The 12918-nt window shown below is 40.7% G+C and overlaps 1 protein-coding gene across 3 annotated transcripts; it reads right to left on the bottom strand.

The window, feature by feature from the left end:
- Window positions 1–3942: 3942 nt before the first annotated feature.
- LOC109705931 (zinc finger A20 and AN1 domain-containing stress-associated protein 5-like) lies at window positions 3943–5166 on the bottom strand. Of its 3 annotated transcripts, none has more exons than XM_020226716.1 (2): window positions 4915–5166; window positions 3943–4727 (listed from the first exon to the last, which is right to left on the bottom strand). In XM_020226716.1, exon 2 carries the CDS (start codon window positions 4657–4659, stop codon window positions 4165–4167), a length of 495 nt encoding a protein of 164 aa, XP_020082305.1. In that variant the 5' UTR covers window positions 4660–4727; window positions 4915–5166; the 3' UTR covers window positions 3943–4164. The 3 variants fall into 3 exon arrangements, with proteins under 3 accessions (XP_020082305.1, XP_020082304.1, XP_020082306.1); XM_020226715.1 differs by having other exon boundaries at window positions 3943–4722; window positions 4915–5165; XM_020226717.1 differs by lacking the exon at window positions 4915–5166 and adding an exon at window positions 4821–4844 and having other exon boundaries at window positions 3943–4722.
- Between the last annotated feature and the right edge of the window lie 7752 nt (window positions 5167–12918).

The raw sequence follows: 12918 nt of genomic DNA, 5'->3' as shown, positions 1-12918 counted from the left end.
CCGTTGTGAGCCGGTTGCAAGTTTAACGGTGTAGAAATATCCAAATCACATGAAATTTTGATAGAAAATTCTTTATACTATTAAAACAAGATCAATAACTTTGATCTAAAATTTTATTGTCATATCATCATATTTTGCACAAGATTTTATTTTCAGCCCTGATTTTGAGCCACTTCGATCACTAGAGCAAATATATTTGAAAAATCACAAAATTTATTTTCTAGATACTTCATACTCTAGATCAAGTCTAACGAGCCGATCGTCGATTCGAAAGTCCAACATCGAAAACAAAGTGGAAGCGCGGAGCCCTCCGTGCTTCATAAGCGTCCTAGCCGCCACTCTAATATATATATATATATATATATATATATATATATATATATATTTGTTGTTTATTATTTACTACTGTATTTTAGTGTAAATTTTACTACCCGCCGCGAAGCGCAGGTCCTTAACTAGTTATTTATTAAAAATAAATATTGAACTAACAAGGACAAACTTGAGGGACAAAAATCAACACATTAAAATTTTTTCAGGAAAAAATTTGATCACTTAAATTGCTAGGATATATTTGCAATTTGATATCTTTAGAGGGACATGTATAAATTAACTCTAAGTGTATAAGTTTGCACTATCTTGGTAGGATTAATAGAAATCCTACAGAAATATTTTTAGATTATGAAATTTGATTCATCCCATATAATTCTATCAATAATGAAGAATAACAAGATTAACACCAAAATATTGCTAGGAAGTAGTGGGTATCTTACATTACTGAATTCAAAATTTTCAATTCAAATTTCTGTGATGTTCTAGAAACATAGTTGTCAGAATGATCATAATATCAACTGCTGATCAATATATCTATAGGGCGTTCGGCCGAGTCGAAGTCATTTTGGGGCGAAATAAATACGAAGACGAATCTGGAGCACTAAAATCTGCCAAAACTAAAGTTCTGGCCAGCAGCTTACAGCGCCCAAGAGAAGAACCGGGCGCCCAAATTCACAGTAGAAAGCTATAGGAGTTACGGAAGTCATTTCGACTCTTTTTTCAGACGAGAAAGTTACTGTAGCAGACCGAAATTGAGTTGGTGAATCATTTCTGAGCGTATCAAAGAGTGTTGACACATGGAAAGTAGTTTGATTGGATTCAATGCAGGTTCGACTGGTTTAAGCTTCTCAGTGAACGCCCATTTCATGTTTTCAATGCTGATTCAAGCCTTTTAGACACCCAAATGTGATTCTGGATGCTCGAAATCGAATATTTTTACTGAGGAACAGGTTTAATCTCTTTGATCCGATGCTCATTCTATTCACTCATTTCCTTTATAAATAGCTCCTCCACACTCTACACTCACTCTTTTCACTCCCCTACATCCTAGAGACCTTAATTCCCATCTTCTCCCCCCATCCTCCATATTCTTTACCTTGCTAGCTAGAAAACTATAGTTGGAGCAGTAGTAGTAGCAATTGCAGCAAATAAAAGCTAGGATTTTTCGGTTGAGGTGGAGCTTCTAGTTGCATTTTGGGTCTTGTTCGTGATTTAGCTGAGGAAGGAAAGCCTGTGGACCATTCTTTCTAGCTGGAATCAAGGTTAATTTGAATGAAATTGAAATATTTTGGGCTAATGAGCTGAAATGGGACTTTCATCGGATTTTTTTGTTAAATTTTTTCTTCCGGTTCTTCTAGCAGTGTTGTAACTGGATGTTTGGTGGATTTGCAGTCACTTCTTGTTGTTTTGGAGAAGCTTCTAACTAGATTGAGAGGTTAGTTGATTGAATTTGGAACTTAAACTTGAAATTTGTATTGAATGGTACTTTCATTAAGTTTTTTATTTCAATTTCTATTCTAGCATAATCCCTGTTTGGGGTTAGGATTTCTTTGTTTTTCTTTCTTGATTTGAAGGTGAGGGTGCGTGAGTGGTCGATTGTTGTCTGAGTGTAGGTAAGCGCATCAATTTAGATGAAATTGGATTTTTGTTAGCCGACTGCTGTTTTTTTACGTTTCCAGATTTCGGATGGTCCTAGCAGGTTTCTTGCTGATTTTTCGAGATTTTTAGCGCTCATTTCTCCTGGTGTAGCTGTACTCTATCTGCTGGGAGTTGAAATTACTTCGTTGTTGAATTTGAGGAGGATTTAGTTCTTCAAACACACTGGACTATCTAGTATGTCAATAAGTAAATTAGCTTCTAGTTAACATGCTGTAATCTGTTAGTAAACTGGGAATGTATGGTTATAACATTGATCTCTTGCTAGTTGTAATTAATTACTGAACCCTGCGTTTATTCTTGCTAAATGTACTGATAGACATCTAGGTGATTGGTAGCTCCTGGAGACAGTATCTGCTAATTCCTCAAACTGAATTTAGTCAAGTAAACTTTCCATTGGTTGGTGTGGTCCTTTTATCTCGGGATCAATAGGGAGGATTAGGGATAGTTTGAAATATTTTGTGCTCGGTGGATTGGATGGTGTCGGATATAGACCACCTATGATCCATTGTGGCCGTGGGTTTAGACTGCAAGGTTACACAACACTTATGCTCAGTTTGTACTGAGGACGCATTGTTAATAATTATTATGATCTGTTTGATCATTGGCATCAAACATAGCTTGCAGTAATATAGTATGCTTTATTTGGCTACTTTGATCCTTGAGCGAGTCGCTCTCTTCTGAGTGCCACTCTAAAAATAGGCTATTCAATATAATATTATCATGTCAATGACCCATCAGATTTTTTATAGGGATCAGATGTGAGGCTAGTACAGACTTGACTGCACTTTCGAGCCAGTTGGTACGGTTAGATATTTTTTAGACTTATTGTAGTTAGTTGATGCATATTATACAATGCGTACTCATTTCCTAAAAGTTAGTTTGGAGGCATAGTAGTGGTAGTTCCTATTATGCACTTATTTACTTACTCCGCTTACATTCAATGGTTCTTTTGCTCATGCCTCGGGTAGACTTAATGAATAGGTCGTTATCGTTAATGACGGTACCCGTCGAAGACTACTCGTTTTAATAGCCCAGCCCTCCACACTCGTTGCCGTTGTTTCTAATCGAGATAAGAAAATTATGGGATAAATAGCATCTCCTACTCGGTGGACTGTAGCATCTCCTGCCCGGTGGACTGTACTAGTGGAAGTTAGCGATTTTATGGGACATTTTGTATATACTGGACTGGCATCACGAGTGTATTTATTTTATGTTATCAAAGGGTGATCGTTGCACCTTTTAGAGACATGTTGTATATACAGTATTGGTATATCTATATATTAGTTTTATTTTCAGTGCTATCTGCTAATGGTTTAGACGTTTCTTGTGTTCCCGTGCGTACGGCAGATTTGTTAGCGAGCCTAATTTTCGCTGCAATTCAGATCGCGACAATTCACCACCCCCAATTATCTCAAATTTGCATTTAAAATAAATTAAACTTTAATTAATTATTTAATCAAAATACTTAAGTTTGAATTTAGAATTTTAATTTTTTGTTTGAATTTTGAATTCAAATCTGGATTTAAATTTTAAATTTAAGTTTAAATTTTGAATTAACCTTGAATTAAAATAAAAATTTTAAATTTTAATTTTAATTAAATTTAAAATTTTAATTAAATTTAAATTTTATATTTGAAATCAAAATCTAAATTTGAAATTAATATTTGGACTAAAAATTTGAATTCGAATTGATATATGAATTCAAAATCTAAACTTGAATTTCAATTTTGAAAATTTAAAATTTAAAATTTGCTTTTGAACTCCGAGTTCAAAAATTGAGTTTGAATTTAAATTTTGAATCAACAATTAGAATTTAAATATTAAACTCAAAGGAATTTGAATTTTTGAAATAATCTAATATAATTGAATTCAATTTTTCAAATTCAATTTTGAAATCAAAGTTTAAATTTAAAATATAAACGAAATATTAAAATTTAAATTAAATTTTTAAATGTGAATTTTTAATTTGAAATTTCTTCAATAGCACCTAATAATATGCGATACATTCATACGTGAAAACCTGATTATAAAAAACAAAACAAAAAGAAAAGGCGAGAGACAAAAAGCACGGCCTGAAAACCAATATTAACCAACCCGCATCATCCTCGCATTCGGAGTTTCCAACACGAAGAAGATGCCGTCCTCAGGCGCAGAAGAAGAGGCCCTCCAGACGGCTCAGATGCGGCGGAGCTTGTCGGCCCTGACGAGGGGGTTGGCGCGGGCGATGGCCTCCCTCCCGGCGGCCTTGTAGTCGAAGCCGCAGGCGTGGCGCTCCGGGTAGCGGTGGGCGCCGCAGAATGTCGCCCCGCACCTGCACTGGAACCCCGCAGACAGCCCCACCCTCTTCCGGCACGCCGCGCACCGGCTCGGCCCATTCGACGCCAGCTGCGGCTGCTCCGCCGATGCCGTGGCGCTACTAGCAGGTTCTTCTGTCGGAACTAGGGGTGCGGGAGCGGTGACGCAGGAGGAGGAGGTCGTGGAAGGGGAACGAGAGGGGAGGCGGGAATTGTCGCAGGCGATGTCGGCAGCGGCGGCGTGATCTTGTTGTTTGAGGCGGAAGTCGCGGTAGCATCTGGAGCAGAGGTTGCGGGTTGCGGTACTCCCGAAGAGGCCGCAGTTGTTCGCGCAGCGGCGGTGCCCGTCTTCCATTCTCCTCTCCTGATCCGCCATTTGATCGCTTTTTCGACAACACACAAGAATTAACGTCCGCGATCCGATCCGATCCGATCCGATCCGATCTGCAACGAATGATTGAAAGTCAAATAAATTTCAAGAAAGAAGAAGAAACCATCATAAAATAATAATAATAATAATAAATCAATTGGCTTCACTTTTTTCTCGCGATCAGGCAAGCAAAGTACCGAATTTCTGCATCTGCAGAGATTTAAATTTTAAAAGAATGGGGCTAAAAAGAGAGGAACCTACCTTTCTTTATTAGATGACGACACCGAAGGAAAAAAGATCGATCAGATCGAGATCGCCCTGGCAAAGAAGAAGATAAGAGAGATAGAATTAGCCCCCTTGTCCTCTCTCTTCTTGTCGCCAAAGAAAGAGAGAGAGAGGCGCAACGCAACGGACGAATCACAGGCGAGTATTATTATCGCGAATTGGGGGCCAGAAAGGCCGTAGTTATTTACATATATAGATGGTGCTGAGCGGAAAAGAATGGGCGACGTGGGCCGGAAACTTGTCCGCTCGTTCCTTCGTTCATTCCTCTGCCTTTTTTCCGCTGCCTAAATGCCACTGCCGGTGCAGTTTATTTGCGATTCTGCCATCGCATCATGAGGGGATAGAGGCGGTGACGTGGAAGAGCACATTATCTAGCGAACGTTGGGCGGAAATTGTACGCAATTTGGCAGCTACGGCGGTTTATACATCCCATTTTTATTAAAAATCTTAAAAATATACTAATTAATGTAGTTAATTTTAAATCAATTTGCATAAAGAATCTATTAGTTTAGGCTATTATTTTATAGGAAAAACTTCAAAAAACCCCCCGTGGTTTCGTAGTTTTTTACTTAGCCCTCCTGTGGTTTAAAATATATCAATTTGCCCCCTGTAATTTCTTTTTTTCTCTTTTTCTTATCAATTTTATTATTTTTTTTCTTAAATCAGTGATAAAGTTAAAATTAAAGGGTAGTAAAGTGAATATTTGATAAATCTAGATGGGTGTCTGAAGTTTTTTGTATATAATTTAATGAAATATTAACGAAAAAGCTATCGAAAAGATAAAAATGAAACCACAGGAGGACAATTTGATACATTTTAAACCACAGGGGGGCAAAGTAAGAAACTACGAAACCACAGGGATTTTTTTGAATTTTTTCCTATTTTATACTAGTATAGTTACCCGCGCGATGCGGCATGCATAAAAAATAAGAAGAGAGAGAAAAAAAAGAAAAGATAAAAGAACTCTGACTTAATATTGGTCTCTAAGAGGGCGAGGCTTGCCATTACTTTTACTGTAACGACCCAACCCACTATCAATAATAACTCGTTGGGCCCAACCGCCAGCCCAAAATGATTAAGCCCAGTTATTATTATTAGTGTCTAAGTATCTTATATATCCAATTACATCCCCATTCCTATCCGATGTGGGATTAATGGGGTGTGACATGCTCCTCCCGTTAAGGTCCTAACATCCTCATCAGTCCAATCACACACACAGCCTAAGATCACCAGGCGATGTGAGACTCGTCTCGCTGGTCTGGCATAGCCGGTCATCTTGTCATTCAGACTCCGGCATAGCCTATCACTTTGTCTTTCCGGCTCTCGCTCAGTCGAGACTCATCTCACACTTCCAGTGTAACACACTGGACCTTTGCAAATTGCGAGGTTCGAGTGTTTGGACTGTGTCCTGAGCTTTTCCAGATTTTCTGGTGGGTCGTTGACAGTGTTCCGACCTATGGTTCGAATCCCGAGAATTGTAGTATTTTATGTAGCGCTAAGGTCACTAAAAAGTTGGACTTAGCCTACTCTCGGNATGCTATGGCATAGGGTTGGACTTTTGGGATATTTAGTGTACTTGACATTATCGCTTATTGCATTGTAGTACACCTTGCTGCCAGGATAGTACATACTAGATATGTAGTGGGCTCTGGAATATATATATCACACTTTATAGCATTACTTATTGCATCACGACACATTGTTTAAGTTTTGGGCATATTGGATCATGTAGAATAGATGTACTCCATGTAGACATTCGGAATACTTGTGGCATAGTAGAGTAGCATTTTAATTTCATGCTTCAATTACTGTTGATATTTTCTATTATCATTATTTGCTCGTTTGGGGCCTAGTGGTGCGATTTGGTGCAGGTCAGTAATTGCCCACTGGGAACTATAATTTATAGTTCTCACGCCCCCTGTTTTATGTTTTCTTTCAGTGCCTTCCACTCCGGGAGAGGCTCGGGATCGCGGGAAAGGTTTCGCCTCGAGTTAGCTATCGAGGGTCTTGGCGTTAGGTGGCCCACCTCTCTTTTGTTTTCTTTTGGAGAGGCTGTGAGAGTTTTGTACCTGATTATAGAGACCACCCTATTTTTGTATCTTGAGACTTATGATGTATCAGTTTACTTTATGCTTTAGTAGTATGATCTTCTTTTGATTCTACCTGATGTTAGAACCTAGCTATATTCTTGCTCTGATATCTCTAGTTGTAGATCTTCTCATGCTTTACTCTTCCGCTTTTGTGTAGACGCCTTATACGTGTAGACATATGGCGGGTCTGGGCGCGCACCGGGCGGGCCTATGCCGGGTCCCGGGGCGTGACATCCAGCTGGTGAGCCGGCTCTGATACCAAATGTAACGACCCAGCCCACTAGCAATAATAACTTGTTAGGCCCAACCATCAACCCAAAATGCTTAAGCCCAATTATTATTACTAGTGTCTAAGTCTCTTATATACCCAATCACATCCCCATTTCTATCCGATGTGGGATTATTGGGGTGTGACATTTACTGCCGCCTCAATCTCCACTGTCATTGCCCATGCTTTCTTCCGCAGCCGTCTTGGTCTCCACTGCCATCACATTCACCACCTCCGCCACTACTATGACCTGAAGCATCGCCCACGCCTCATGCTAAATGAGAAGAGGATAATACATCAAAATTAGGAATTTAAAAAAAAAAAAAAAAAAAAGTAAATGGATCCCACACCTCTTGCTAAATGAAAGAGATTGTAATTTATTATAAGAAACAAAGTAGGCTTTCATTTTCATGACATGCATAGGAGAGAATGGGGCTTTTGCGTGAGTTTTTATGGTTTACGATTATATTAGGATTAAAATGGGTGGTGTAACATACCGAACTTCTATAATTATGAAGTTACGGTGTCTGTTAGTTTGGAAAGCCACTAGAATGGTTCCGGCGAAGTTCGAGAGCATTCGGGTGTTTTCGGTACGCGTCGGGCGCGAAAACGGAACCCGAAAAGCTATGATCGGATCTTGGCCGAAATCCCTCAAGGCGCGGATGAAAATATGGTTTAAACGCGCTCGAAAACATGTATTGTGGGTCTTGGTACGAATAGAGATGAATTGAAGGCTCTACGAGCAAAAACGAGTGAAAACGGACCAAAAGCTAAAAAAGGCTGAAAATTTGGCTAAGTCCTAAAAATGCAGAATTTCTAGACCTACGGGGTCCGATCCCTCAAGCCAAGGACCGGTCCCTGAGACCCAAAAATGCCCAGTTTAGTGCAGTGGCAGTTTTGTAATTAAGGGAAAATTGATTTATAAAGGGGTTTTGACCCCTTCTTCTTCCTCTCACAGCCCACACACACACCATTGGAGAGGTAGAGAGAGAAGCTCTCTCCTCTCTCTAGATCCACCTCCCAAATTCGGAGTCTTGGAAAAGAAGGACCTTGCGAACGCGTGGGAGGCGACGGTTTGGGCTCTCGTACGCCCGTTTGAGCGGTATGCTTCCGTCTCGGCGTTCGCAATTTGTTAAGCTTTTGGGATTTGGTTTAATCCTTAATGTTTAGTATTCTAGTAGTCCCTAGAGTATTTCTAGCATATTTCAACCATGAGATTTGGGTTATTTGAAGATGATGCTAGATCTAGGGCTAGAAGGGGGATTCTTGTAAATGTAGGGGTTTGATCTAAATTGGACCCATGTAAATCTAATTGCTAGGTATTCTGACATGTTGGCGAAGTCGGTTCGGCAATCCGTTGAGGCAACGCGAAGATATGGGAAAAAGGGACGTTTCTGGCTTCGTTTCCGCCTGAAAGACCGAGGTGGCGTCCAAAAATCATGAAAACAGATTCCTAGCATCGCGGCATCTAGATGAAGCCCTTTAAAATCCGAGGCCGCGGATTGACGCACGGTTGGTGATTATTTGCAAGATCGGGCCGAACCGGATAACGAGTGCCACGGGAGACCGATTGCAAGTGACTACAAGCAATCGGAACACGATAATAGGTGGGTTGTGCTTCACCGAAGCGACTAGGTCGCCTCCGTGTCAAAGTGGTGTATGAACTCTCATTGATGCATATATGGGTAATTGTAGTTAATTGCATAGATGAATACATAGGGTGGATGTCATGAGAATGCATGAGATGCTATGCAATAACTACTTTGGATGAATGTATATGCATGTTGACGCATTAAAGAATATGCTGGAAGGTATAGGCATGTTGGCATTATGAAATTATATGCTAGATGATAAATGCATATTGACATGTTAAAATACATGCGAGAAGAATGCATAATGACATAGTCTTGAAATGCTAAATAGAATATGCATGTTGATATTGTGGGCTATACTAGATGCATGTGCATATTGGCATATTGTGGAATGTAAGCTAGACGAAATAGGGACGTTGACATATCATAGTATGTGCAGGATTTGTATAAATGTAAACCCGGGTCGATAACTCTAGATTGTTAGAGAACTCGATATTGGAAAACAAGAACATGTAGCTATAGTACTCGATGTAGACAATTAGGATGTCAAGTAGATCGAGTGGTATTGAACCTAGTGTTATTAAACATAGGTTGGCATTGAACCTAGTGGTATTAAACATAGGTTGGCATCGAACCTAGTGTTGTTGAACATAGGTGAATCATGAGTGGCATTAAACCTAGTGTTAAAGAACATAGGTTGAGAATTGAACCTAGAGTCAAGTAAACTTAGGTTATGTGATAAAGGCATTGAACCTAAAGTCAATTGGACCTAGGATGGAAAGGACATTGTTGGACCTAGATAGGTCGACACTATAAGGTTTAAGACCAACCCTTAAGCTATGTGAAGTGGATTCTGGAATCCCAAGACTTGTGAACTCGATAGTTTTCGGCCGCGGGTGTGTGTGGCATATTCCCCTCCCACCGAAAGAATCTTGGATCGCTAGGGGGCTGCGAGGCATATTCTCCTCCCTATCGGGGGTCTTGGGCCGCGGGTGTGTGCGGCATATCCCCTCCCACCGGGAAGATCCCTGACCACGGGTGTATGCAGCTCTGGGCGACTCGTTGGGCGATGAGGTTTGTGGATTGAAGGCTGAGGTGTAAGTAAAAGATCCTTCACCTCGAGCCGAAAAGAGCGCGGTATTCCGCAGTTGATTGACTCGAGGCCGAGTCGGGTGGCTAACTCGTATAAGGTAGATAGAACCTTAAGGGCTAGTGGTAAATAACATGGAACTAATGTCACGCCCAGGTATCTGTTACGGATTTGAATATTGGCATATTTCGTGAAGTTAGTCGAAGTCTTGAATGTTTGAAGAAGAGATGAAGATCGAAGACTCGAAGACTCAAAACATGAATGCACAATGCTCAGTAAGTTTAAATACCATTAATGATGATTTATAAATATATTTTGTGGTGAGATTTTATTATTAAAATATATTTGGAAGACTTAGATTGTGTTTTTGTTGATCAAACTGGACTTTTCTAAAAAATCTCAGGGCTCAGGGACCGGTCCTTGATCAGAGGGACCGGACCTATCAAGCTTCTCTGCGTAGAAGTTTTGGGAGACCAGTCTCTGGTCTTGAGGACCGGTTCCCGTAAGTGGTTTATCTTGTTGCGCAGGGAGGGACCGGTCTCTGAATTGAGGACCGGTCCCCGTACGCAAGTTTCTCAGCTACGCAGCGAAGGACCGGTCTCCAACTTGGAGGACCGGTCCCCCAAAGACCGGTCTCCTCGAGGGGACCGGTCCCTGAGGACGACATAAGTTTTTAAAATTGAGTTTTTGCAATCCTAGTCGGTTTCTAAGTCTTCTAAACCTATAAATAAGATGTAGGGGTGTTTCTAAACGATGGCTAAGATGGCTAAGCATAAGAATATCTTTTTGAAACCCTAGAAACTTGTTGGGTGCATTTTTTCTTCTCTCGAACAACAAGTTTCTATCGGATCTGTAATATACCGAAAATTCGGAAAATAAAAATGTCGAACTTTAGTCAAATTGACCAAAGTGCGACGATGGTATACTTCGGAAGGTCCGAAGGTGTTAAAATGAGTAAAAGTGAGTTACGAGAGGTTTTCGAGAGCTAAAGAATCAAATTCTGCAAAACTGCAGATTTTGAGCTCTCGGGGACCGGTCCCTGGTGGGAGAGACCGGTCCCCGAACGCGTATGAAATGAGACAGCCGAAAAATCGGCTAAGTCCTAAGAAATCAGCTCTCGGGAGTAAGAAATGTAGTGAAATCAAGAAATGTAGTGTGATTGAGATCACAGTAAAGTGTAATCGAAATAGCTTACGGTGAGCTAGATACAGTAACACAGTGAGATAAGAAAACGAGTGAAACCCACGAGTGAAAATAGAGTACGTATGTGTATCCCAAAAGCTATAGCGTATCAAGAGCTAGTAGTATAATACGTTCAACATGAGTGTTAGTACGTAGTAATGTAAAGGTAGTAATGAAATGGGATTTTACGTACGTTGTTTATACATTGTATACGAGTTAACTTACTGTGTAATCCGTATCTCCCTTCAAGTTATTCAAACTCTTCGTGGTGGGTGGAGCATCCGAAAGTTTCCACGAGGCTACTAAAAGAACCCTAAAATTAGCGGGCCAAGTGATGGACGCCGTTTTGCTTCGGGATAATCCGGTAAAACGAGTATAGAAATGAAACCGAAAAGCATTGCAATTAGGCTCGCGTGGTTGCGCAGCCTTTATGGGGGTTAATCCAAGAACTTCCCAGTTAAAATGAATCTTTAGGGGTACTCGTTTTCGGGGTTAAACCACGGGATCGAGGTTACGTACATGTTTTGGATCCCAAACTAGAGTAACCCTTCGTTTTTATCGAAGTAATATGAGATTTATCAGGTAATTTTGGTAAGGATCGAGTAAGGTTTGGGATCAAACCTAAAGTGGTAATCTCCACTACTTCGAGTGGAGTTCGAAGTGGTAAAGGTACCGGAACTAGAGTTTTCTTCGTTTTCTTTTCGAAGGTTATGAGGTTTTCGAGGTATTTTTAATAAAGATCCAAAAGGTTTTGGGATCGAACCCTCAATTGTACTTTTTCCCGTTTCGAATGGAGTTTCGAACGAGGAAAGAACGTGATCTCTTCCTCTCCTCTCCGAAAGAAGAAAAGGAACAGAAGAAGAAGTGAAAGAAGGAGAAGAAAAGGAAGAAAAGAGGGAAAGAAGAAGAAGAGGAAACAGAAGATCTCTCTCTCTCTCTCTCCTCTCTCACAAATTCTCCCACTCTTACTCTCTTTTAGAGTAATCGGGAGTATTGTATCGATAACCCAACGTATTAACGTTAATTTGGGGAGTTGAAAGTGAAATTACGTGACGGGCTTGACCCGACTAGCGCGTCCGTCCCTGGCCAGAGAGGAAGTCCCTGGCCAAGGGCTTGCAGCAGGGTCGCGTCGGTCTCGACGACGCGCGTCACGTTGGCCAGAGAGGAACACCCTGGCCAGAGAGCCCCTGGCCAGAGAGCCCATCCCTGGCCAANATCTTTTATTCTTAGTGGATTGTTATCGCGTGTTGGTCCCGTGGTTTTTTACTCCTAGTTGGAGTTTTCCACGTAAATCTCGGTGTGATTTTTATTTTTCGCATTTATTTTGATCGCATTGAGATTTGTGGTTTTTGGCCATTACATCTATTCACCCCCCTCTAGGTGTTGGATACAATCTAAATAGATCCTTGGGCACCCTAAAACTTTCAATATCAGCGGAAGCATACTCGGTACATGTACAGCCCCGTCATACACCTGCAGTATATAAGACATCTACAAAATCATGTTAAGCAAGTAAAGATCATATAGAGGTTCTAACATGATATCAGAGCAAAGTATATAGTAATAGTACTGCTAACTAGGAGAAGGTGAGTATAAATCCCAGAAACACAACAAAAGATTGAAACCCAAAACTGTAAATACAACATTCTAAGCCAACATATTCATCACAAGTCGCCCCAAAAGAGTTATATACAAGGGTAGTGTCACGCTCCGGGACCCGGCGTAGGCCCGGCCGTTGCGTGCCCAGACCCGCCATAT

The sequence above is a fragment of the Ananas comosus genome, unplaced genomic scaffold (assembly GCF_001540865.1).
Source record: "Ananas comosus cultivar F153 unplaced genomic scaffold, ASM154086v1, whole genome shotgun sequence".
Classification (NCBI taxonomy): domain Eukaryota; kingdom Viridiplantae; phylum Streptophyta; class Magnoliopsida; order Poales; family Bromeliaceae; genus Ananas; species Ananas comosus.
The sequence above is the reverse complement of the archived record's forward strand: the minus strand, read 5'-3'. Positions and strand labels throughout refer to the sequence as shown.

Excerpts from the sequence above, each read along its gene's own strand:
- LOC109705931 (XM_020226716.1), bottom strand. The coding sequence starts at position 4,659 with ATGGCGGATCAGGAGAGGAGAATGGAAGACGGGCACCGCCGCTGCGCG.